Source organism: Dermacentor silvarum, chromosome 7, assembly GCF_013339745.2.
Source record: "Dermacentor silvarum isolate Dsil-2018 chromosome 7, BIME_Dsil_1.4, whole genome shotgun sequence".
Classification (NCBI taxonomy): domain Eukaryota; kingdom Metazoa; phylum Arthropoda; class Arachnida; order Ixodida; family Ixodidae; genus Dermacentor; species Dermacentor silvarum.
In genome coordinates, this window is record NC_051160.1 from 17,842,124 (window position 1) to 17,869,584 (window position 27,461).

The 27,461-nt window shown below is 48.7% G+C and overlaps 1 protein-coding gene across 3 annotated transcripts in view; it reads right to left on the reverse strand.

Annotated features, from left to right (window-relative positions):
- LOC119457644 (B-cell lymphoma/leukemia 11B) overlaps positions 1–27,461 on the reverse strand; it is a 509,436-nt gene that overhangs the window by 62,706 nt on the left and 419,269 nt on the right. For all 3 annotated transcript variants that reach the window (XR_007467732.1, XM_037719277.2, XM_037719278.2), the window contains one exon: positions 12,372–13,166. Coding sequence is in view for 2 of the 3 variants with exons in the window: in XM_037719277.2 (XP_037575205.1) it covers positions 12,372–13,166 (795 nt within the window). In the remaining variant the exon portion in view is untranslated. The remainder of the gene's footprint in view (positions 1–12,371; positions 13,167–27,461) is intronic.

Here is a 27,461-nt window from a genome sequence, read left to right on the forward strand (position 1 = left end):
AATTCGTCATTCCTAGCGAGAACAGAGCTTTCGTAAGCGAGAAAAACGGCGCAAAATGAAAGAATTGGAACGGCGCCGCCTATTTCGGGCTACGGTACCTCCTCTCATGCGAAGACGCATGAGAGGAGGTACCGTAGAGGGAGGTCACGTGAGTATTAAGTCGTCTCGTTCATTTTAGGCGCGGGAAATTCAAACTGAATTTCAAACTGAACATTCGCTGGCAATTTCGCACGCAACAATGTCACATATTTTTGCACACGGAATACGATGACAGACTTGTAGATGAATAATCTATCAATCTAATCCGGCTTTGTATTTTCCTTTAGTGTCACTTTAGGTATCCGTAGTCGGCACGGCCAATAGCCCGAAAGATACGGTAATGAAGCTAAAGACGCGACGCTAGCTTTCCTTCGTTAAGCGAAAAAAAAAAAAAAACGTTTTTCTTTCTTTTTTTTTTTTTGGCCTAAACCTGGCGCCTTTTCTCTCTCAATCTCATTTTCTCTCTCCCGCTTCTTTTTTCTTAAACGGTCCAAGGGGGAGGGGGAAAATAAACGCGTCAGTTTCCTCTTCATTTTGCCCAGCGAGGTTCTTAAGTATCAAAATATAGCCTGCTCGTATCATACGCAGTAGTAGGCTGCAAGCCAGCGAGTGATTGAGCGAGAGAGCCTTGCGAGGCCGGCTCACTCTCGAACTCCGGCCCGAGCTTTGCATAAAGCGCGCTAGCGGCGGAGAGGAGGAGGAGAACGTTGAACGGGAGATTGTTTCTTGCTTCTGATGGGCCGACGGCGCCTGCTTCTTTGTTCGGCGGGTGGCATTAAAAAAGGCGAACGGTGTGTTTGTTTGTGTGTGTGTGATGGTGGTGAGAAGGCCGCTTAAGTGGTTACAAATTGCACCTGTTATCGAGGGCCTTCGGCTCATCGGGCGAGAAGTCCTTTTTTTTTTTTTTTTTTTTCTTAGGGATGCGCGGAAAAGAGTAAAATGCAATGAAAGAAAATGGCGAGAGATGGCGCTGCTGTTGGTTATCGGCGAGAGCAGAGAACGATAAACCAGCGACGACAAAGTGTGTATGCTATGTATATAGCCCGTGCGACAGTTTGGTGGTTACGAAATGAAAAAAAAAAAACAAGAAAAAAAAACAAGATGAACTTTAACTGCATAAACTATACGATTAAGGAAGACCTTGGATACGTCGTAACCGACACACTCGATTAATTTTCCGAAGGGGTCATCGATAAGTAATCAACGCATTCCTTCAGGTTATAACGCGGCACCCGCCAGAAAAAATTCATCCATGCGAGCCCGCAGCTAATTTTCTGCTGTCCACTTTACGCATTGCGAGGATACACAACTAATAACGATTATAATAAGAAGCAAGGGGTCAGGGAGGGGTGCTCGATTTTGCTATTCACTATCAATATATATATATATATATATATATATATATATATATATATATATATATATATATATATATATAGAGAGAGAGAGAGAGAGTCGCATCCGGATATATCGAACCTACATAGATCACAAAAAAGTTCGACATCTAGGTACTTCGATATATGAAATACCAATGTCATGCAAACATTGTACAGGAGATTTTACGGCTGTTCGTTATACACAATAATTCGTTATATGAGGGTTCGATGTATCCGGCTTCGACTGTATATGTATATATATATATATATATATATATATATATATATATATATATATGTATATATCGGCAGTGTATGCTGTGCGTTGTGGGGAGTACGCGAGTTGCACTCCAGTTTTCTCACGCCAAGGCGACACGCCGAAGCCCCTCCGCGTCCCCAAGCGCACCAGGGTGAACAAACTCCCAGCAACGAAACTGGACGGGTCAGTACCTAAATGTGCGAATGACCATGAGAGAAAACCACTCGACCGGCGCAGCGCGACCAAGAGAGATCATCTATGACCGAGCAAATAAAGTTACGTCGCTTCCACAAGAAGAGAAAGAAAAGAGCAAGCAAGAAAGAAATAGGGGAGGGCAATCAACGAGACGATGACCAGGAAGTGAAAACGTACATAGATACAGCTACGGGAACACGAGGAGGCAGGACACGCTAGCAGACGACGGAAAAAAAATGCGAACAGATAAAAAAAGAAGCGAGCAGAAGACAAAAGTGATACAAACAGACGGCGCAAGAACAAAGCGCACAGGGAACCGGGCTATTTCAAAGAAAACACGCACAAGAAAGCTCGCACACCCGTAGAAGTGTGAACAAAACAGATAACAACTAACCACTGGAACAACAACAAAAACGAACAACCAAAAGACACGGAAAAGTAAGAAAGCAGCAAAGCGAAGCTGGCGAAAAATACTCGAGGCAGTTCGCACCGAAGCCTGCGCAGAAGGAAGCGGCAACATTTGTTCTTTCGCCTCTTTTTTATTCCTTCTTCTTCGGTCCATTCGGATTGCCCGCTCGTACGCCGTACGGACATCAGCGGCTTCTTTAAGCCGGGATACCAGAAAAAGGGGACCAAAGCGCCACTTCGGTTCCGCTAACCTGGCCGGCCCGTCGCGCTGTTCACACGCTGACCAAAGGAGCGTGACAAGACGCGTGTAAGCGCGTTTGCGTAAGCTTACACTGCTCTCGGGTCTTCGTTCGCCAATTCTCACGTCTAGAGAGCGAGCTTGGGCTGCGAGTTTTAACCGCAAACTCTATATTCGATGCCAGCCCGGTGGCTCAATATTCAGTTCGCCCACACAGACGGCATCGGGAGAGCAGAGAATTGGAAAAAGAAAACTGAAACAGAAAAAAAAGTGAGGCTATCAAGTGCGAGTTGTAACATTGCAGGCCATCGGCCAAAGCGGATCGTCGTCGTCATCATCAACCTATCTTGTTTTCACTGCGCAAGCGAGTTGCAATTACCCCTGTCATGCGTGAGCTGGAAGCATTTTATTCCAGCGATTCTCCTAATTTCATCATGTCACCTATATAGCGTGCCAACCTCGATTGCGTTTCACTTCCCTCTTAATTTGGAGTATAGAATACCGGCTAACCCCGTTTGCTTTGTAATTCGTACCGCTGTCTTCCAGTCTCTTCACGTTACACGCTTGTCATTTCTCATTCCATCGCTTAGCTAAGCGGTGCTTCTTCTCAAGCAGGTTTGTCCACTTTCAGGTTTTTTGCCCCAGATGTTACTACCGGTAGAATGCAATGATCGTACACTTCTGACATACAGTAGCTGCCGGTCATGACTTGGTAATGCCTGCCATCTAAGCTGCAACCAATTTTTATTCTTCCGTATTTTAGATGTGGGTCCCGTGTGACTGATTTGCCTATAAGAGCGTAAGCTTGCAGCAATTCTAGAGGCTGACTGTCAATCACGAATTATCGTTTTCTAGAACCGTTGTTCAATGTACCACCACAGACTTACGCATATTATTCTTCAAACCCACGACAAATAATTTTCAGTCATTGCTGTCATTGCTGAATAGGACAATGTCATCCGCAGACTGCTCAGGCGGTCCCCATTGATCCTAACACCTAATCCTCACCAGTCTAACAGCTCAAATACCTCTTCTAAGCTTGCAGCGAAGACACTGCGTCACCTTGCCTGACCAACGATGCGGATTTCATGAACACAACACGAACTTACAGGAACAAAACACACACGCACATATTCAGGAACAAGAGAAGGACTGTGTGACGTCTCGGCACAAATCGCGACCGGGCGTTTTCACAACAGGCGCGAAATCACACGATGTCGCATGCTCGAAGCGACGGCGGCGACGTTCAGAAGAGCGTTTACAGACCCCGTCGGCCGAAGAGGGGGAGGGCACCACCTTACAGTAAGCAAGCCATTTTCTCTCGCATGCGACAGGTTTGAGCGCCAGAGTAGCACACGGCGTGGCGCGTACGGGGTTTTATAAACGTACGGCGCTGTACCTAAACACACACTCGCGTCAGAGCTGCGATCCGCAGCGCCCCACTCACGCTCAGGGCGTCACGTGGGACACCACACGCATCTTTGGCGACTCGCTTTCCAGGCGCAGCGACACAGCGAGAATACTATTATTACTTTTCTTTTTTAGTAGTTTTTTGCCCTTAACGAACCCGGACGAAACGACGCACGGGGCAGCTGATTCACGGTTTCTCCGTGGCGTTGCGCTGCTGTTGCTGTCGCCGTCGAGGCTCAACGCGTTTGTTTCTCGACGCCGCTAGAGGTCGTGGTAGGCGGCGGTGGCGGCGTCCGTGGCATTTGTCGCCGTGTCGCGCTCCCGTCTCGCCAATCTGCGCGAGCCGGCACGTGACAGCCCCCTCCCCCCTCACTGGCCTACCAGCCCCCCCCCCCCCTCCCCCTTCCCGCCGGCAGGTCATGCATATTCATATTTTGCCAGAGACGCAAACGAACAAAGATAGCAGCAAACGCTTTTCCGAAAGACCCAAGGGCGAGTAACAATCTGGGATCCCCTTCGCTAGCGCACGTAAAAAAAGAGCAAACACACTACGTGTCTCACGAAGGTATGGTCCGTGTTGTGTGCGGCGAGCCCCCCCCCTCAACCCCTCTTTGCGTTTTTGTCCGCGCGAGTTTTCTTTTTCTTTTCTTTTTGTCATGGATTGCGTTCGCTTTTTCTCTTATTTTTTCTCGTTTTGCATTAGGCGAGAGTTGTCCACCATTGTACACCTTTCCAAACTGAGAGAAGCGTTTGCAAACGCTCAGGCTGTTTACGATACTCTGGCGGGAGTTATGAGACGTAATGGAGAAAGCAGATGCTATCCCGTCATGCGTACACAACCACGCGACGGCAACGTGAAGGTCGCCACATATTTATTCTTTTGCATTGAATATCTGCCTACATGCGCGAAGATTCGCGGCTTTTTGGAACGCAGGAACGTCATGCAACCGTGTGCTGAAATGAATTTTACGCCGAGGGCGCAAATCAACCCTGGATCATGTGCGTTAGAGACACAGGAATTTGTACGACTAGGTGTGACGCTGCCCTTCCGTAATCTTCGGCGTAGCGCGTCGCTCGTATAATCTCCTTGGTCGCTCCTTGACGCAGATCTCGGAGGCCTGCTCGCGGCTGAGTCACGTAACGCCCGCTAGATGTCACACGATGCTGCGTGTTCGGGATTTGCTTTTAGGGATTTCGGTACGCGTGAAACGAAGTGCATTCACGGAACAGCAAAAAATAAAAAAAAGCACAGGAGACCAACGCGGCTTTAAAAGTAGCCAAAACTTTCAGAGACAGCGTAGAACGATTTATGGATAGGAAGGGGTGGGGGGGGGGGGGGATATAACGAGACAGAGAGAGAGAGAATAACATTTTAATCAAGGCGTAATGCGTAGTGAGAAAAAAACCGAAACGCTGGGAAAAATCATTGTTAACATTTTAAAACTCTTAACCCTTTCTCCTCAACCCATCTGGAGCACTAACCTATGTGCAGGTTGGCTCGTTTTTATCATCGCATTGCGTCACCTAGCCGACGCAGTACCGTAACGTCGACTGCATGCGACCTCAATATTTAATGCAGTAAGCAGAGATTGCAATTTGCAAAGAACTATAGCCGCGTGGCGCTTCCTATACGAAACTATATTATTTCTATTCGTTTCTATTCTTTCTTTGAAAGCGTCTCCCACTCCCACTCAAAGCTGGGAATTAGCTCGTTCCAAGCGAGTAAGTACAGCGGGGTGTCGCAAGAGAAGTAAATGCGAGAATAGCAAAAGTTGCAAGGATGCGGGATGTGTGTAGTATACATCTCCGTTTAAAACCCACCGCTACGTCGACAGGCGGCGCACCGCAATCAGTCTTAATTTTCGCGCTAGTGAAATATAACGCCCTCTTCAACGCGAGGCGCGTCGAGGTCTGAACCGAGAATAAGCACTCCAGCGCGAACAGAAACAGACGAACAACGGGAGACAGAAACAGAAGTTACAAAAGAGAAAGTGCAGACGAAATGAAAAAAAAGAAAAAAAAAAGCAGACGAAAACTATAGAAACAGGCGTACACGCGATGATACCGAGGCGGTGTGATGAGAAGGCCCTTATACGCCGGATTTTAAATTTGCAGAAGAGATAAAAGTAAAAGAAATTTTAAAAATGAAGTAAAAGAGTCATTCGCAGCTCAGGAGTGCAGGGGACATAGATCAGCATTTCTCATTTGGTTTTCAGGGGATTTTTTTTTTTTTTTTTAGCTTGTTGTACAGACTCATTCGACGAGGCTTACTGTTGTTTGCTGGGCGTCAGAGGAGCAGCAGCATTAGATTTGAAAAGCGACCGCTTGTTTGAGTGCGTTGAAGAGAGGGGGGTGGGCTAGACAACGCTTGTAAACAAATTGGATTAGGAATAAGACGGACGACGCTGGAACACGGACCACGCTGCACAGGAGCGTAATGTCAGAGGTGCGGGTACTAGGAGTAATGAACAAAGAGAAAGAAGAGGTTAAAAAAAAGAAAAGAAGGACTTTCGTATGTGAAATTGAAGAATGCAAAGACAGAGCAGTCATACGGCAATAGCAATAGAAGCAAAGGGTGTTTTCTCTCTCACTCTCTTTTCTTTGCAATGCGGAGGCGCGCGGACAGTTCGTCAAGCTTAACGCATTCTCGGCTGGAACCTCGCGCCTTTCCAGCTCCGCCTGGCGCGTGTGCCTTTTTTATTGTGCTGCGCGCGATCATAACATCTTTGCGTGAAGGTGTGCGAATCATTAAAATGGGTCCGGGCTAGAAATGATATATGTCTCTGCCGCTTGTTGCCACCTTGACTAGTGCTCCGTATACGTAAGCCTGGAAGAGCGCGTAATATGGCTTATGCCGATGTTAGTTTGCAAAGTCGGGTTAGACTTCGCGCTGTTTCTCACATCCAGCGTGTGAAATTATCATTCGCGGTGTGAGCATTTTTTTTAAATCCAAGCTCTTGCCGATTTTACTTGCGACAGCAAAGTCATGCATACACGGCGCCGTGCACCGCGGTTCGTGAAGCATCTTGTCTGAAGCCTGTTGTGTGTCATATGTGCCTCCGAGATACGTAACCACGTAAAGGTTTAGTTGAGATGGCCGTTTTACTTAAGTGTTTGCACTGGTTTTCTGTCATCGATGTACACCGTGTAGTGTAGACTGTTTAAAGGTTCATATTTGTAGATGGACGTTAACAGAACACAAACGGCGTAGTCGAGTGGGTGTCGAGTGTGGGACCTTTGACAGCGCTCAAGAAACGTCGAGGCGACGTCAGTCCAGTAAGGCTGACACCTTTTCGTTGTAAGCCTACTGGTTTACCTTGTTTCAGTATTCTCCGGTCGCTCCTTAATCCTTCTTTCCCCGCAAAATGTTTCAATAGCGATCTTCGCACCACACGATTTTCACCCCCGGTGACACTCTTTATTCGACTGAACAGTTTTGCATTACCATTGGTGATTTGCTCTGACTTTGTTGTAATAGTCTTGTGTTGCCCGCATGATCATTTATCTCGTGCGTAAAATTCCCCGTATAGCATTGCTTACTGTTCCTAATTCGTATAGACCTCCTGAACGTCTAGAACATCTAGATCTAGATTCGCTCTCCCACTACTGCTAGAGCGTAAGATATTGATCTGTAGTATTCTAAAAATAATTTCAATTATTTCATTATTAACGAAATATTCTTCTACAGTGAAAATAATCGTGTTTTCCTCTTCACTACTGTATTCCGCGAAAATCGAAACTATGCATTACCGCTGGTAATAATCGAGGAATAATGCATCCAAATCGACCTATATCGCGTTTAACTATCTTTCAACACAAACACTAGTATAGATCAACGCGCTGACGGCTTCGCGCTCTTCTCAGGGGCCACCCAAGCCGGGGACGAGACGCCTGCAACACAGTCCTCAAAAGATAACGCCGTAAAACGAAATCCTCGTCAAGGTTCGAGGACTCGTCGACGTCACAAGCGTTCGAGTGTCTTTCTTTCTTTTTCTTGCGGACAGGAGGAATCAATAACAGCGGCCTTCGTGCTATCAACAGCCGGGATTATATTTTTTGAATTCGCATAACAAGTACGTGCCAACACATCATCAATTCGACGCGGCGTTGTTTTTCAACGAGCCCGTTAAACGAGATAGCTCACCGCGAACAAAGGTATAGAAACGTCCGAAATTAATTATCCGAGCGCTCTCGGGAACCACCAGCTGCGTAGAATATCCTACACACAAACACACTTCGAGGGCAGGCAGTGCCGTTCATGCATGTTAACCAGGCTTCTCGTTCGCCGACTAGAGTCATTAACTTGGCGACAGTCGCCGTTTAGCTAAACTTGAAAGACGCCGGAGTGGCGCACCATTTAACATTCAGCAGGCGCGAGCTATAATGCTCCGGAATGACCTTTGTGGACAGTTAAAGGCCCTTTTAAATTCCCATTACGTAATATCCACGCAGAGCGGCAATACAGCAAGCAAAGGAAGAAAAATAGACGAATAGAAAGTGTCGACGCATATATGAAATAAGCACACGTGTTCCAGTCAATATACATACAGGTCTGTATACCGTTTTATAAACCGTTTCCTTTTTTTTTTTCTGTTTCGCTATCCTGTACGAACAATGTGGCCGTCATTGCTTAATGAATTCCTCGTTAAAAGGCTCGGGCAAGGCGTGTTCTAAACGATATACCGCCTAGATAAGATTCGCCTGTCTGACAATCCTGAGAACAAAAGGCCATACAAGAACAAAAAAAAAAATGAAAGAAAGAAAGAGAAATACCGGGGCAGACAAACAGGAAGCGTATAATGTGACTGGCCGGCCATCGACAGTTAGAAATGAAAAAAAAAAAAGACAGAAGAAAGACAAAACAATCGCAAAGCGAACTGGCGCCGAGAAGCGATCGACTCCATAATAATGAACGGTCACGTACAAACGCGATCACCTCGGACGATTAGAAGCCGGCGTCGTCGTCGTCGGAAGACCAGGTTTTAAAGTATATATCCAGAGAAAAAGAGAAGAAAGTGGAATAATGAGAACAGGTAGACGCAATGTAAGATAGAGAAAACGAAAATAAATACTGCGTTTTTTCTTTTTCTTTCTTTCTTTCTTTCGAAATCCCTCACGCGATGCGCATTCCGACTGGTGCCATACACCCTGCGTCACTGTTTCGCTATCGCCGATCGGTTTCGCTCTGTTCGCGGTTCAATTTCCTTTTCTTTATTATTCTCTCCTCCTTCCGACTTCCCTTGAAGGGACGAGAGACGCCTTTGAAAAAAAAAATGCCGCAGGCTTCTCTGGCCGTACTCCGTGCATACATATATATATATACACACACACTTTCTCCAAGTCAACCGCTCAAATCTCTCTGCTTTGCAAACTGGGTCACGACGTGCGACTCGATAGCGGCGCTGCGCACAATGCACCTTTTAAACGCGTCTACATCACACTCTCACGGCTAAGTACGCACCACACGCTGCAGAGGTTCGGCCGACTCGGACCGCTGGCCATGTTATACCTGTCGGCCGGTTACCCACCCGAGTACGCATCCTGCATAGCAAAAAACGCCGAGCCCGCTACATACATAACGAAACACCGCGCTTCATCTGGCAAGCGCGGAGGGGTATAAAGAAAGATGGCGGCTCACGCCATTTTCGACGGCGCGCAAAATTAAGCCGATAAAAGCGGGCGACGGCGACGAATTAACGCGCGCGCGCTAGCTCTCCTTCGGGGCGCAAAAGCGACGCGCTGAATGTTAACTATTACAAACTTTCATCTCCTAGTCAGGCACGCCACGACTTGCGTGTTTCTGTGCTTTCTTTTTCTTTCTTTCTCTTGCTTTCTTGCGATGACGTTTACTTTGTCTAATTCTTCCTCTATTTGGCGGCCGGCTTCAACTGCCCTTCCTACAGTGCCTCAAGCTTCCTGCAGCCCCTTCCTCACCCCCCCCCCCCTCCCGCCTGAAACACTCCAGCCTACCCTTTCCACTTCCAGTCGGGCACCCTTTCAGAACCTCCCCCTCACCCTCCCCCTTTCCTGCTTTGCATACAGTATAACGCGCTCCAAAGCCCGCCCGAGCTGACACAAACGCTACCGTCGACCGTGTCGCGTCGTTCGACAGTGTTATATACCTACACGCACACGCCCGGTTTATGGACGGACGTACGCTTATGTACACACGCACATACGCTGGAACGTGCCGGGCGCAAGAAAACACTTTAGAGAGGTGCGCGAGCGCACGTGATATCAGGTATTCAGAGCCAGAGCGGGGCATTACCGCGGCTTCGCTGCCGCCGGCTCGCGAGGTTCTGCGCGGAGGACGAAGCGCGGTTTTATTTGATAGCCCCCGGAGCTTGGCGGCGGAGGTTAACGGGCATATGCCAGCCACGCACACGCTCGCCTGGCTGTAGAGAAGTGGAGCGATTCGGACGCGCGATTTGAATGAAGCGGAGGAGACGACGCTCTATAGCCTTGGACCTCTTCTTTTGTTGCTGGACGGCCGGAGGGCGATGATAAAACGAAGGAAACGCGCTTGTATCCGCCAACAAGATTGGGAGAGAAATAGAGAGATGGTCTTGCGAAACAAAAAAAAAAAAAAAACAGAGGAGCTGAGCCTTCGATGAGTATACCGACACGAACTTTTTGGACTTGCGTAACATTTTTTTTTTTTTGCTTTTCTTTTTTGGGTTAGCCCTGTGATGCGAAAGCACAGTTACACTTCAACGGATGTTAGAAGAACTTGTCTGTCTATTTATTTTACGCCGTGGAGCCGACGATGCCAAAAGAAGAACGAAACGTTAGTAATTAATGCAATAAATAATTAATTAGTATATGATCTTTCTGAACCATCCTCTTCCAATATTCAGCCGTATAGATACGTACTTGTGTCCATTACTTTACCGTTACCTTTACGAAACTTCTTTTTTTTTTAACATTCAACATGGTATACAGGCCTTACACGAGTGACGCTTGAAGCCACTCATTGAATTCTCATTCGGTGCTGACAGCAACCATCGCGATCTAGTGGCGTCATTGAGGAGAAGCAGCACACAATTATTCAAAATAACGCTTACTGAAACTTTTTTTTTTTTTTTCAAATCTTAGAGCTCCAAATATATGGGGTTCAGGCCTTGCCCCCAATAAATACGGCAGTAATTCAACGTTGCCTGTTATCGATCTACACGTGTCCCGATCACGTTTCTCCTTTTTCTGCTGGTCAGCGTCACCCCGCCCGGCCACCACGGTGCAATGATCATCTATTGGTTATCAATACACGACGCCGACTGGCTTCATTAAGTTATCCCGTACTTCGCGATTGAGCGCTCGACGAGCGAAAAAAAAAAAAAAAAGGAGCCAACCACGCGTGTAATTAACAACGTATTCACACACCTCACGTCTCACCTTGCCTCTCGAAACAACGCCCTTTAGCTATTGCGAAGGACTTCTCTTTCGTATCGCCTCAAGAGCTGTTTTCCCTCAACCGGGCTCTCGGCAGTAGGTCACTGCGGTCGGATGCTCTCTCTTCGATTGTATCTTCTCCGGTGAGTTGTGGCTCGATATTTTCTTTTTGTTCTTTCTATATACCGCTGATATATATATTTTTTCTTTATGATTTCATTTCGAAACTATCCGCTCCCCTCACGGTAGACTATTATCGCTGCGCCGCCTTCTGTCTTTCTTTCGCCCAATGTGAAAGATAAGCGGAAGTAACCAGATCTGGACCACGACGTACGCACAAAACTGCCACCAGGGGTCACCGCGCGCGGTAACGTTCTTTCCCCGCATCTTTTGTTGCTATTCGTCGCTATGCAGCTGCGGTTGGTGCGCAATTTATGCAGATGCAGAATCGCGGTTGCTGATACGGGAGCTGCTCTGTTTTTCTTTTTCTTTTTTTTTTTTTTTTGAAAGGGGGAGGGGCGACACCATGGTTCGGGACAACGGCAAAGCGATATCGCAGCACACGCAGACGTGAGCTGAAAACCAACGTAGAAAAAAAAATTTAAGAAATGTATCGCGACTCGTCTACATACAGAGACGGAATGCTTCCATAGCGAATGTCGTCATACCGAAATGCAGTGAACACAAAGCTGCAGCAGTGATCCAGGGCCGGTATTCCCAAAAGGTTCTTACACGCTAGTAAAGTTCGTAAGAACAAGAACAGTCAAATAGGGACAGCAAACATGTCATAAGCGAAAACCGCCGACCAATCAGAAAAAAGTTCTTACGAACAAAAACGTCTGTGAATTCGGCTCCAGGTTCCTCGATGTCGAGCACGGACCCCACCTTTAAGTAAAACACCCAGCCACTACATCAAAGACATGCTCCGGGCTCCCAGGATCAAAGGAGCATCCATGAGTCAGGTTCACACGAACTCTTCTTCGCGTTCTGGCTGCAGACTCCCCCGATCGCCGGTAATAAAGAAGGGTGAAAACGAAACCATGCCAACAAGACTCACCGGTGTAGTTGGTGTTGACACCGACGTCGACCGTGGAGGCGGGCCTCCTAACGGGCGACACCGAAGACGCTGGGGGCGACTTGACCAGGGGGACTCCAGCTCCGGGCCCGACCCCGGACACGACCGCATGACCTTCGGCCGGCGACGTCGGAGACGCGATGCCGCCTCCGCCGCCACCATTGCTGTCGTTGACTAGCAGGCCTCCGGCACTCCCGGTCCTGGACGACGCCGCGCCGAAGGCGCCACCACCACCACCGCCCGATGACGTCGTCGAGGAGCCGTACTTGTGCAAGTGAGGCTCCAACGACACCCTCGCCTTGAGCCGGTCGGCGAGGTCGAGGCTGTGGCTGCTGTTGCTGCTGTTGTTGTTGGTGGCGGTGACCGAACCGATGTTGTTGTGCGCCAACCGGTGGTGGTGGTGGTGGTGTTGGGAGGTCGCGGACGCCGCCGTCACCGAGGCGGCGCCGCCGCTGGAGCCGTGGTGGTGCGCCCTCTTGAGCGAGGAGAGCGCGGAGACTTGAGAGCCGGAGCCGGGACATCGCCGCGAGGTCGGGGTGTTGGCGCCGACGCCGGAGTTGCTGTTGGCCGAGGCCGCGGCGGAGCCCACGGGCAGGTCGGGCCGGTCGGCGTCGAAGTCGTCGTCCCCCGGCGCGCCGTCGAAGAGGAGACAGTTCTCCTTGTTGCACGAGTGGACCTTGTGCTGGATGAAGCGGACAATGTCCGAGAGGGCGAACTCCTTCTGGCAGATGCCGCACGTGAGGAAGTCTTGCTGCTGCAACAAGTGCTCCGGTTCGACTGCGAAGGAAACAAAAAAAAAAACAAAAGCAGTTATACATAAGTACGTGGTCGTAACAGAAAAAGAACGTTCGAACAAGTGCGCAACGGTAAAAATATCATCCGTGTTTCTAAAGTTTCGAAACAAATGTGTAAGTTGCTTCGTAAGACACGTTAATGAAAGCTACTACATTCGCTGTAAAGAGTCTTGGATCCGGGACTGTTGCAACACAGTCGCTTGCAACGCACTCGTTCGGCCTCTACACTGTAGAATATAAGTTACACCCCTAAAAGTGAAGAAGGGCGTAAATATGCCTATAACTCGCACCCGTACACCCTTTTAGGGCGTAAGGATGTGAGGTAGAGACCAATTTACACCCGTATTCACATTTAGGGTTGTAAATTAAATTCTGCAGTGTAATTTAACCCCTATGATTTTGGGCAGCCCATTTCACAAGCGAGTGCAGGTCGGCTGCTCTTTGTTTGAGAGTCGACCGGCGCTCACAGACCTGTTCAATTACACGCTTTTGGTTTGCCGACGTCATGCCCACCCGCCACGGTATGCTCCGTGACTATGGCATGGCATAACTGAGCTCGAGGTCACGCAATTTTTGTTTCAATTTCTTTTTTTTTTCTCGCGTAAATGGCTCTAGAGAAAGCTCCCCAAGAACGTGTATAGCCCCTATACGTGCAGATCCACACACACACACACAAAGCCTGTCAACAGGCGCCGTCTGTTTTGAGCCTCCCGAACAAGACTCGCGCTTTCAAAGCGCAACGACATCGTTCACGGTGGGCTTGCTCCGCACAAGGCCGGAGCCCGCATCACCGCTCTCGGCACACTGACCCTTCCTCCGGCTCGGGGTCGCGACCGGACGCAGGTCCTTCCCCACCGGTGGCGACCACATGGCTCCGGACTTCAACACGGCTCGTTTGCTCCCCAAGCTAGCGCAACGCCCTCTCTCTCGCCGCTAAGTTGTTTCTTCTTGCTTGCTCTTGAATGTTTTCTGTTTTCTTCTTCTCTCCTTTCTTTTTTTTTTTTTCGTTAAAACGTCACGTTCAACTGGGCGCGCCCGGTCAGCTAGCATCCGAGCCGGCACCCGATGACCAGCGAAGATAACCTTCCTAGTCTTCTTCCTCCGTTGTATGTACTGCGTACACGCCCTAGACTGACCGTTCCCTCCGGTTTCTCAGTTTCTGCGTTGCTTCCTCGTATAAGGGCGGCGGCGGCGGCGTCGAGAGACAATCTTCGGCGCATCTCTGCGCCAGCGACGCTCCCAAGCAGTAACCACGGACAGTGCAGAGCAAGCACGGTGGTATAGAGTATAGGAGCAAGAGGATTCGTACCCAGGGGGAGGGGGGGTCGGTGGACCAAACAGGGCACGCATCTGCTCGCAGTATCGAGTGTCACGGCAGTGCCTGCTCGCCTCTCGAGGGCAGTTTTTTCTCGCGAAACGCACGTAGTAGTCTTAAGGAAGGGAAGGAAAAGAACTCTTATCGCTTCGGAAGCATCGAGAACGCTGCGGCATGCTTGTGGTCAACGAAACCCTCTTGTTCCCGTTAAAAGAGAGAGAGACCCTTTTGTCTGGCTGTTCTTTTACGTTTTGCATTGCCCGGTGGCGCGAAGGCCACATGGAAGGTAGCGCCGTACCCGTGCCTGCACACGTAGTACGTAAACGCACGTGTCCTACACAGTAACGAAGCCCGGCCGGTTTTTTTTTTTTTTTTTCTAACTGCAATTTGGCGTCACTTGACTGATCAGTTAGCGGCAATTTTTTTGTTTGAGGTGTAGTCGTAGGACTCAAGAACATCCTCAAGTAGAGAAAACGGCGACGTCTTCGCTAGCTGATGGAAATATTGAGGCCAAAACCGAAATCTTGAGGCCAAAGCCGTAACCGTACCACAGAGCGAAAGGTCGCGCATTCGATTCCCAGCCAGGTTTTACGTGCACGAAAGAGAACCGCAGCTGGTGTTGCAGTCCCTTTCATTAATTATTTGCCGGAGAAAACGGACAAGAAGTGCTGTCACGTGCGCTGCCAGCCGATAACGCGCTTCAGATTTCCAAGCACACACAAACGCTTTGCGTGACTCCCGATATATACTGATAGCGAATACACGAAAGTGCAGATAAGAAATTGATAAAGCATTCCAATTGGATCGATGAAACACGGTCCCCACCCGCGTACGCCTTTCCGAATTCCGAAGTCGGAAGTAACGAGTCGGGCGGACAACGTGTGCGACGCCCAGTACTACTAAATCCTGTCCAAATGTTTCATGTGTTCGCGTCAGTGTTGGAAAGCGCTCAGCATACAAATAGTGGCATCCACCGGATGCCACCATGAAAGACCGAGGTGGGCAGCGGTATACGCCTTATATTGGGCCCCGATTGAACATTTCCCTGACCCCGAGCCGACTGCGACCAGCTTCGTAAAACGAGTACTCGCTCGGAAAGAAAAACAACGAGACACAAAAAATGAAACGGTAACGAGAAAGGACAAATTCCTGAGGGTTATACGCACAGAAAAAACAGACATACAAAAAAGAACACCGACAAAACAAAAAACACTAGAAGTAACTCCTTTAGGGTGGACGACGACGCCGAGAGAATGGCGTGGGGGGGGGGGGGGGGTTCTTCCTCGCGCAAAGCCGTTCGACACGTGCGCTACACGCTCGACCGGACCCACACGGAAGGACTTGGCCCAGCTGGCCAAGCCGTTGTACAGTATACACGCAGTCGTGGTCGTCGGGCCGATGGGACGGCAGGAAGGAAGGAGAGGCGTACGGTGAGTGTGTAGTAGTTTGGTATGTGGCGAGACGCGCTGGTTCGCCTGCCTACCTGCCCATCGGCCTGCTCGGCGTGTAGTACTTGCATAGGCCCCCGTCCAGCGAACGAGAAAGACGCGTGAGATCACACCGGCTCTTCCGTAAGGTTACCGTGCGAGCGACTTCTTTTCTAAGGCAGGGAGGAAGGGGAGGTGATGGCGACGACGAACGTTGCGTGTCCACTCCGGCCGGCAAATTCTTGCTGCGCCGGCATACGGGGGGCGTATTCGTTGAATTTTGTTTCGTCCTCTTTGCCATTTCTTCCTATATTCGTTCTGTAATGCTCGACTTTCCTCGGTGCATCTCTACCTGCGTTCTTATGGGCCTTTGCACATGCGCATCGTATACCGCGAATCACTGTGACATCACTGTGGCATCACTGTGATGGTGAGCAGACGACGCGGCCCGGAATAAAACACATCTCCAGGGGGCATTTGGCCTTCCCTACTGGCCAAGAAATTCCTGTAGCTTCCCCAGTATACTGCGAACGACTCGTGAGATGGAAGTATATATGTACCAAGTCGATAGACCCAAGCCTCCGTACTATTTCACAGTACTGCAATTATGCGCGCTTTCGCGCGTATATGAAGCAGAAAGAAATGTGGCACGGCTTCGGGTGCGATCCGGAGTGTATACACGTCTTGTATTAACAGCCGTAACCAACAAGTTTCCGACAGGTTCCGTCAGATCTACCAGTCGAAAGCCTCAAGAATGTCATATTGATTCAAGCAAAAACATCGAGTTACACAGACTCAGTGTAAGTACACTGAGTGCAAGTTTAGAGAGTTTGCACCGAAAGCTATACAAACAATAACGGAAAGTTACTCGCGGGAAACTGAAGGGGACACACGAACGTCACAGTCATGCGCACAAACGGCACAGCCATGCGTCAGCGTTCGGGACGCCAAAGACATCGACGCTGCAGATATGCGTTGTGGGTTCGGTCGAACGTTCAAAAATGCGTCCAAGCGCTCAACCCCGATCGCAACCCTGACCATACTCGGCAGCGATCGGCCGGTTCGAGAGCCCCCCGGGTACGGCACGCCGGGAAAACACCGGCCCGCCGCGCGCTGGCGAGTGGGAAGCAAGCGCCCGCGTGAGCGGATTCTTCTGCGACTGACGTTCCAAATCCGGCCGACCGGGTCTCGAAAACTCCAAACCGCGCGGTTTTATTTCGAGCGTGAAACAAGGCTGCGGACGAGCCGCACGCGCAGTTGCGTTCAGCGTGGCGGAAACGCGGAAAGCCCTCGCGCTTCAAAATATACGGATCGAGTAATTTCCGCCTCCTATATAAGCGTATTACACGCTCTCTTCCCTTGCCCGAAACGAAGTTTACCGCGTTTCGGTATGGAACCGAACGGGTAAGTGTTCTGAGTTCCGCGTGAGCTGGGAAAGTTTGTTCCTATAGATACAGCGACTTGCGTTCGCGTTGAGCTCGATCGCTTCAGTGTAGTTAGCATGGTCACGTGAACACTTGAAAGACCGCGCTGGTGATAACGGACGCGCTGGCTGCAGCGCGCTCATCGACCATATAGTACGTTTTATAGCTTGTCCGTGAACTTATTGGAGTTCACGGACAAGCTTGGAGTTCGCGGAACTTCTTGGAGTTCAGGGAATAAGGGCAGTATAGCAAACCTGGCCTATCGACACCTTGTGCCTTTCTGTCCAACTTCAATACAGTTTGAAACATTTTTGCGCCACGTGAATGTCCGAAGGCAGATTATAAAAGGACTGCATATTAACCATTATGCCGCTATACCAACGCTATAGCAGTTAACTAGGACATGGTGAGTCACTGCAGTATTAGCTCTACGTTTACTATCTGGTTAAACTACAGGTGTCACAAGATGTAGATATACACCAGCGTTGTTACTGCCTTACACCTCTCTCCCCTAACCCGGTAAGCCGCAAAATGGTAATAAGTTTACGGACGTACTGAGACTATCTAGTTATAGGACAATATAGGACAAGGTATAAAACTCTCTCATACGTCAGCGCTTCCGTAAGCGACGATCTCCCGAAATTCAAATGCGCGCGCGCGCACTCGCCGCTCAGGACAATCGTTATCATTCGCGTCTCGACGACTCTATCAACACAGTGAAGGACAGTTGATGCAAACTTTCACGTTTATATACAACACCAGCGCCAGTCCCATGACACCCAAGGGGCAGCATTCAAATCAGCTTCGATTGCGCAATGGTCTACATGCCTTCCGACGACGGCCGCAAGTGACCCGGCAATCTTAAAAGGAAAAATCCAGGAAGAATTAAAAGCCCAGCTCGATGAGAGGTAAGATAAACGAGTAGGCCGGTCGGCAGCGCCCGATTGCAAACTAAAACGCTATAGCGCTTCAAGAGGCATAAGCGGGATCGACTGAACCAATTTCAAAGGGCGCTCACGGATAAGTCGCGTAAATCAACTTGCCGCGATAGAAAGACGAAAGAAAAAAAAAAAGAAAACGAAAAGCGACCGGAAAGAACGGTATAGTTGGTAGGTAGCCGGCACCACGTCCGATCGGCCACAGAAGCGGCTAGGAAGTGAATAAGCCGGACGACGCGAACGAGAGGTCAGCGGATTCGCGTTTGCGGGCCAGGCAGATAGGAACGCCGATGGCACAGAAGATTTGTTGGAATCGGTTTTATTTTTATTCTTCTTTTTTTTGCGAAATTACGACACCGGCCGGCAGTGGCGAAGCACCGTGTCGCAAATGTTGCGCGACATCCCGTATAGAACACCTCGACCCCGCCGCCTTCAACCTACCCTCTTCTTTATACCCGTATAAACAGCAAACAATACCAACCAAAACAAACAAACAAAAATATATAAAGACGATAAAACGCTGGGAGGCAGTATTGTGGAATGATTTTTTTTTCTACAATTGTAGTTAACCCTTATATATACTATCCGTCTCGCGGATTGACCGATCCCAAAACGACATCGGTGGGCCGGCTTCGCACAAGCCACGACGAAATATAATGAAAATGAATCGTTGCAAAGTACGTATCCAGAACGCACTAATTGCGGGCAAGTAACATGTTCAGCAGATGCGAAAACATATATATATATATATATATATATATATATATATATATATATATATGTATTATCGTGCATTGTGTCTTCACGTTGTGAAAGGTGTACATAATACCTCCGGAGAGCCAGGGAAGAAACTTCTTACCTACAAGACGTGCGCTTGCCTCAACGGTCGCTGCTCGTTTTCCGCCCCCCCCCCCCCCCAAAAAAAAAAAAAAAAAAAAAAAAAAGAAAGAACATCCAATACAACTTACTTCTCGCAATACAGCTTACTCTCGAAATCTGTTAAAAGTGTCCGCGTAGTATCGCTTTCACGAAACACCGCGCATCTTCGCGAAAGAAATAAACGCGTCACACAGAAGCTGCAGCCTCGCATATTGCACTTACGGCGGGCCATAAGCCGCGTATGTAAGACCGGCGACTACGGACACCGTCCAAGCAAACCGTCCGTGGCCCATCTGTCAATGTCGACTCAATCCGTATACAGCTCTCGTATAGGTCTCCTTTAATATTTCCTTTTTTTTTTCCTGCATCCCAACTCCCAGCTCTTTCTCTCTCTCCCAATTCGTTCCATAACGAAACTCTCCTCCACCGTCCTCTTAAACGCAATGATGTACTCGACGTCCCCCCCCCCCCCCCCCCCTTACCTCCCCATGTAGAGAAAGAAAAAGATAGAGAAGAAAACCGACGTCGCATTTTCTCTTCATCTCGACGCTGTCGGATTGGACGCTGCACTGCCCCATCCGTATATCTCGTCTCTTTAACTGCTACTGTTCCGGATACCCTCCTCCTCCGTTATCATTATTATCTCGGGCTCCCGCATTTCAAGCTACCATCTCTCTCTCTCTCTCTCACACGCCACTCCCCCCCCCCCCCCCCCCTCCCCTCCCCACTAACACAAACAGACAAGGTTCGTTCTATAACCAAACTCTTCGCCGTTCTCCGTGTACTCGACGCCTTTCGTGTCTATATAGATAAAAAGAAAGAAAGAAAGCTCCAGCGACGGCGACATCTCTCCTTCAATCCATTGTCGGACTCTGTCCTGTCCTGTCCCACTGCGTGTGTCGTGATGCGATGGAGTGGATGTCTCTGTGTGGCGTCCCTTTCCTCCTCTCCCCATAAACCACGCGCGCGCCTGTGTGTGCGTGTTTCGAGAGCTCCGTTGCCTTATAGGTATACGTATCCGCTCGGCATAGAAGAGACTATAGTCATCGTGAGACGGCCGAAGCCGATTTTGGAGACAAATCTGAGAATCCCCTTCTCCCCACGTGGCGTGTCACTGGCTTCTACATCCGACAGCTTTCGGACCGGGATAGGGCGCGGTTAGGAATAGGAACAAAGTGAACCAAGCGAACCAAGCGAACCCTGTAAGGCTTAAGTTACCTTTTTTTCTTGCTAGTCGCATTTCGCGGTTTTCCTTTACATATATCTGTATTTACGTTTACGTATATCCATGTTTGCTGCGTTCTTGCCGCGTGTGGTGAGTGCATATAAGTGTCCTTACAGAAAGTGGGAAGCGCCAAGTATAAAACGGTGTCAAAACGGTGTAAGCGCATTAGAACTAGCCGCGGGGAGTCACTTTTTTTTTTTTGCCGAAAAATCCTCTCGAGCGGCTTGAGTGCGCGCACCTCCAAAGACTGAGCCCTTCTGCGTTATTTAACGCCTTCTAAAAGAAGAAACAAGTGTGGACAAAAGGCGGCCGGAGCCCGGTGAGGACATGACGCTTTGGAAAATGATGCTGCCACCTCGCATGCAGGTTTAAGGGACACGAATCTGCGCTGCAGTGTTTTGAAAGTTTTCGTAGAGCTCCCCCTTAAACGGATGATGAAAGTATACCTACTCGTCCAGAAATGGCTAAAAACAAATTTATTACGAAGATAATAGCGGGATAAAGTGAATAGTGATCAGGGGAGAATGCCCAGCGCAAATACGAAATTATGCGTGGTGATATAAAGCAGTTACAACTGTAATGAAGACAAAGATGTAATGATAAAGAACAATAAAGAAGCTTTTATATATATGCTTTGTGGCCTCGGCACAAAATTTAGTCAAACTCGAAAACTTGCAGTTGAACTTATATCAACGCAAGTCTGGACTGGTTCCCTCCCCATTGTGCTCATTCTGTGGCGAAGCGGAGACAACAGACCATTTATTTTTGTCCTGTAGACGTTCATCTGCAATAAGAAAAATATTACCGCAAATCTTGCTTCGCAGTATTGGCCTATATTTAACTGTTTTTGTAATCCTGTCATTCGAAACCTCTATTAATATTATTATTAGATCCGACCACAGAAATGTTTGCTTGGCAGTCCGGAATTACCTTATTGAAGCTAATCGATCGCCACGCTAGATTTATAACCTAACTTACGTAACATATATTTCTCGCGTTAGTTTCAGTTTACCACGTCACTGGCTGGCGACTGTTTACCTTTGATAAGGCGAAGGAGTCTTCTTTAGCGAGCATTAGATGACAACAGCTTGGAGCAAACTAAAGGTAAGAACGCACGGTAATGTAATACTCGAACTTCATTGAATCAACTCGTAAAGCTGATACGATTCCGTGCATTATGTAAGCTACAGGACAAAGAAGAAAAAAAGAAGTGTATATTTGCTCACGCAACAGCTTATTATAGCAATAGAGAAGGTATCATACAATTCCGTAAACACATTTTACGACAGCCTGCAAGCACACCGAGATGGTATGCGTTCCAACTCAACTTCGCATCGAGTGTGTCCTCAAATATTAATAAAAGAAAAAAAAATCCAATGTGCGAGTGCCAGCCGGGACCTTTAAAACATTCTCTCTTTTTCTCTTTTATCTCACTCGACCACGTACAGTTTTTCAAACACAGTTTTTCAAGCACAGTTTTTCAAGTACGCCACCACGGGAGACTGTCTATGGCCACGTCAAGTGCGTTCTCGAGCGAGGTCTGGTACGTTGTGACGTGAAGGCGACTCCATTACGGGCTTCTCGAATACGCCACCCCGCACGCCTGGCTCGCTTCTTTCGAGCTCGGCTTTTCAAAAAAGCGTTCGCGCGTCGCGCGTCGGCAGCACCGGCTATCAGAATCCATTCAAGGAGCATCGTGCGCTTGAGGTGATGTATGTGTGTGTGAGAGTGTCAGATAGATAGATACACGGGCGGGAGCCAAGATTACACAAGGGAAGCGCGGCCTAAGTATGTGTGTACATACGAGTCGAGCACGCCGGCGAGTACGTTTAGACACTTTTCTTTACCTTTTTCTTTTCTTTTCTCGAGTTATCATAGCAGTCGCATTCGAGAGCCTTCGCGGTTGCGATTCGCGGTAGAAGAAACGGAAAGCAAAATCGGCACGACCTCGAGCGATTTCTCAGACTTTATGAACTCATCTACTGCGAAGGCAGCAGCCACTGCCTCACAGCTTTACCTCACAGCGTGCACCGCGCGCCATCTTCTCAAGAACAACTTCTGTTTCTCTTTTCGATACGGCGTATAACGTCGTCAGCGAGCGCTACAGTATATGCTGCCATTCGCGGCCTCCGAAATGCACGCACAGACGACGCCGCTCTCGGAGTCTGCACATTAACGCGGAGGCAAGATTTTTGGTGTTCAATTCACGAAGCTCTTCATTCGTAAGTGTTCCTTGCCATTGGCCTGCCATTTGCCGGGATTGGCCGGAATTTCTTCTTGCGAACAGTTCTAGCGTAAAAGATCTTTGAGAGCACCGGCCCAAAATCTCAGTGGCGGTAGTGGGCGAAGTTGTATCTTTGCCGTGAGAACGTGGTGTAACGGAACAGACGAACGGAACAGACGAACATAGCAGACGCAGTTTCGAGATTTTTTTTTTTTTTTTTACACTGGCCGTCGTAATAAAAACTATAAGGATCAAAGAAATCGCAAGTATAAACGGAGAGCAAGACACACATACGTGTTTACGCCACCAGCCGCCTCCTCGTTTACGCTTACAAACAAGCGCGGTAAGGAGACAGAAAAGCCTGACGGGGGAGCAGGCACTTCCAGCAAGCTTGATTTACGGTTGCTAGCGCTCAGTTTCGGGAATCGGGGAAAGCCTATACAGAGCGTTGGGGAAATAGGGAAGAGTCACGCGGTCTTCACCGTGAGGACAGGAGGAAAGATCATTAACGACAGACTGTCCCGGAAGAAACGAAAGAATATAAACAAGGAAAGGGTATACGGAAAGGAATCTTTTATGACTTTACGCTGTCGCGAGTCGAAGTTTGCAGTCCACCGGAGGGACTCCCGGGTTAAAAGGACAGTTCCCGCTGAAGTTTGTACCGTACAGGACACGCTGAAAAGGGAGAACCTAAAACGCCGGGACTTCTTCGGCCGGTGAGGCTTGTATAGGAAGAAGTCAGCTGGTGTTTTCAATAAAAAAAGACTTGAATGCTTAGCGTTCTCTCGAGATTGAGACAAGCCGCGGCGTTGACTGGCGTCGCAGAGGAGGCAGGGAATGGGGGCGTGTAACGGCGGCGGTGTCGCTGAAAGAAGGGCGCCATTTTTCACTCCCGAGGGTTTAGAAAAAAAAAAGGGAAAAAGAAGAAGGAGCTGCGCGCTTCACAAAACGGTTTCGGCAGCACAGCAGGTTGGTTAACGGGCGCGCGCGGATCGCGGTGGCTGCAGTTGCACGAGCTCGTGTCGTGAGCCGAGCCAAGCCGAGCTACCGCAACCCCATTTCAGCTGTGTCGGAAATGAAAGGAAATGAAAAAGAAAAAGGTACCCCAAAACGACGTCGCTGCTTCCTAAGAAACCCCTCTCGCGTTCTGACAAGGCAGAAATGAAAAGGGCTCGGAAAAGGGAGAGAGAGGGAAAAAAAGAAAAGAACACAGCGGGGAAGGATTACAGCGAGAGAAGGTGGCGTTTGGACCTTAGAAAAAGGGTGATAGAGGGGGGAGGGCGATGAATTGAGGAAGAGAGAATAGGCTGGCACGCAGGCAGGCTGTACAGATGACGACAACTCCAGCTTTCGGTGACATACCCACGCCCGGCCGCGCGCTCCCGGGCCACTCAATTTATTACGCTTTTTCGTATTTATACTTTTTATTGCTCTTATATTCTTTCATTTATTTCTTGTTTCGAACTGCGAGGTTCGCTCTCACTCGCTGCAGACGACACACCCGCGAGGTTCGGGCGACATTGAACGAAAGTGAAAAAAAAAAAAAGAAAGAAAGAAAAGTGGCGGCAAGTTGATTTCCGAGCCAACTTGATGAGTCCGTGGAAGCCGTCTCCGTAATATCGAAGACTGCAGGCAGCGTCCCCGTAATGTACAAGCTGTTCCCTTCGTTTGTCTAGACGTGTTTCGAAGAAATACTCGCGGACTTGTACGATACCGGTCTCGATTCTTCTTTCTCTGTTTTCATTTGGTTGCCTATCACTACTACTTTTTTTTCTTTTAATCTTCTTACCGGCCGTATCTGTCCTGTTCGTATAAAGTACACTGTCCCCGTAGTCTACGCTAATAGCCAGTATGAACGAAAGCCAAGTATGAGATAACGCCCCCCCCCCCCCCCCCCCTACTTAGGTGCAATTCTATCCTGCGGTTCCTACCTGTTTTCACTGCAATTGGCCCAACTTAGCATATAGGCATGTAGAACCGTAGAAGCTAACAGTATAGCAATATAGTAATTCTGAGGCCAGATGATATATCGTATAAAATTGAGGGGGGGGGGGGAAGGGGGGGGAGCCGTCGGTTGGTCAAATAAAGGAACAGGGTAGGATCAGAAAGGATCCGAATGTCTCAAACTGCAATACTCATGACGTTGTACCTTCCCTTTCGCAAAAAAAGACAGAAAAAGCGAGACCAACGCTAACAATTATGAGCAGGACAAGTATGCTTAAACATCCTAAGGACTTACTTGCGGTTTTATCATTGCAGTTACTTACTTCTGCTATCACGGCTAACCGGTTTGTTTACTGAGAAAAGTTATACCGGCTTTCAAAACGTATAAGCCACGTTGTTTCAACAGATGGACCAAGGGCTCAAAAAATAGCCTGTGGAGGTGTCGGCCCAAACAATTATTCGAGGAAATTCGATAGAAGCTTATAACGTAATACCTATTTTCCATTCCCTCGCACTGTATTGAAGAGGCCGATCATCCCCAGATTTTCTTTCTTTTTCCCACTTTTTTTTTTCATCAGTTTAACGAAAAGTCAAGAACGACAAACGCGAGACACCAAAACAGAACAAACAAGCGACGATTAAAATTGCGGAAATAGCACCGCACAAAAAAACAGGGACACACACACACACAGCCCAGACGACAGTCCTCGATTCGGACGGCATATGTCGTCGATGACGTAGTATATGCCATGGCCTCGCTCGCACCCAATAGGTGATGGGCACACACACGTTGGCGTCGCCAAGGCGCCAGAAAAGGAATAGCCCGTATGTGGAAGTGAGTCGTCCATCAACGAACTGACACCGGCGTCCTACCAGAAGGACGTGCGCAAAAACGAAGGAGCTACATGCTGGCGTCGACGGGGATGTTTCGGAACGTTAATTAATTTCGCCTCCGCCGTAGCAATCGGCCCAGCCGCGACCCTTTTTTTCTTGTTTTCATGCACAAGCCACACCACCGGCACATTGCATACATACACAGAGCGCGCCGAGCTGTAATACACAAATACCAGGGCAACGACGGGATTCTCTGTTCTCTCTCCGAAGCCGGGGATAACGAGCCAGAAATACTCCCGAGTCCGGGAAACCAGCGCGCTATATAAGAAAACCTCGTCGATTCGCCTGTATCAATCAATCCCCGAGTCCATCGAATCCTCTCGTCTGTTCGTCGTCTGCAACTCGGCGCCGACGACTTCTGGCAACGAGACATGGCAACAGAAGACCATGCAAAAGGCAAAAAAAAAAAAAAAAGAAGCATAGCAGACGACAAAGTGATGGAACCAGAAGTGACAACAAGAAGCGCCGAGTGCTACAGAAACCCCGCAGACGTACGTACCATATAGGTACGGGAAAAAATAATCGACGGTACGCGATATTTCGGCGTCTCCCGTCTATTCCCCGCCAAAATATGCAGCCTATACCGGAGACTACGGGCCGCCGAGCAGAGGTGGTCAGGGTATACTATAAAACCTGGCAAAAAAGGTACAACGTGACACTACTATTCATGTGTGCGCAGTAAGTCATGTTTGCGATGGGATACCAATTAGCTCGCACCCAAACCCTGCTTCATTAAATGTTTACCGGTACAGCCTGAACAGAAACAGCTCGCACATCTGCACTTTACTGTCGTCTGCAACTATGTGTTCCGCAGAGCAGACGACGCAGCCGCGCGAACTCGTGCCCAAGCGGCCAAGACGCGCACCATAGTAGCGAGCGGTATATATCTATATCTATATCTATATATATATATATATATATATATATATATATAACGCATAGAAGAAGCACTAGCTGAACGCGCACGTCATATGGCTTGAGGACACTGCCCGTTTCCACAATACTGCACAGCATTAGCGAGCACTAGCGAAGCTTGTCCCCCGAAGAGAAACAGAAGTAAAGAAGCAGAGGAAACAAAGAAAAAAACTGCGCCATTTTGAGACCCTCAACAGCAGCAACCTGTTTTTTCCAAACCGAGGACACACACACGAGGTAGCAGGAACGCGTACGGAGCGACACCTGTGGTACGCATAGCAGCTACTGGTCGTCGCGCGAAGCGAAAGAAACAGACAAACTAGGAAGTCGGGAAGACGGATTCGTCGACGCCAAGCTGCGTTTCCGATGAAGGTACCGAAAAAGAATAACAAGAACAATGGGTCATTCCGAAAATATATAGACATGTACATAAGGAGATGGGGACAGCAGGAACGTGTTTTCTGTGAGACGACTTATTCCAGGATTGCGCGTGGAACGTCGCGTGGGAAGATGGGCGGCGTGGGCGCGAGACGGGTGTCAGAGGACGTTAACTGATCGCACCCCAGGTGGCAACACCAGCTCAGCTGGAACTGCCGGCCCTGCCCTCTTCCGGGGCAATCGAGCGGCTCTTCGGCATAGAGAACGGTAGGAAGACGCAGTGTGGCTTAAAGTGTACACATTCTGGTGTGGTTGTACATGACGCATGTGCCATACCAGAAAAATCGAGTTTTCGGAAGTAACGAAATCTGGTTATTCCTACTTCTGGAACGTTCTTTTTTTTTTTACTTACCCATAACCTTTCTTTTTTTTTCAATTCTGTCAATCGCTTGTACATATACATTCGCTCTGAAGACGAAGACGTGCCAGGGTAATACGGAGTACAGTTCCTCTAGTGTTCAGGTGAACACAACATCAAAAGCCTTAAAGCTTCAAGGACCAAACCCTGAGGTTTTGTTCTAGATCAAAGTTGAGTGCCGTGAGCACCAGAAACAAGCGCCCTGTAATCAAATGTACAATCACAACTCGTTGATTGCACTTTCTTTAACGAGTGACCACACACAAACTGTCCTCGAGTCTGTTGTTTCTGTACTGA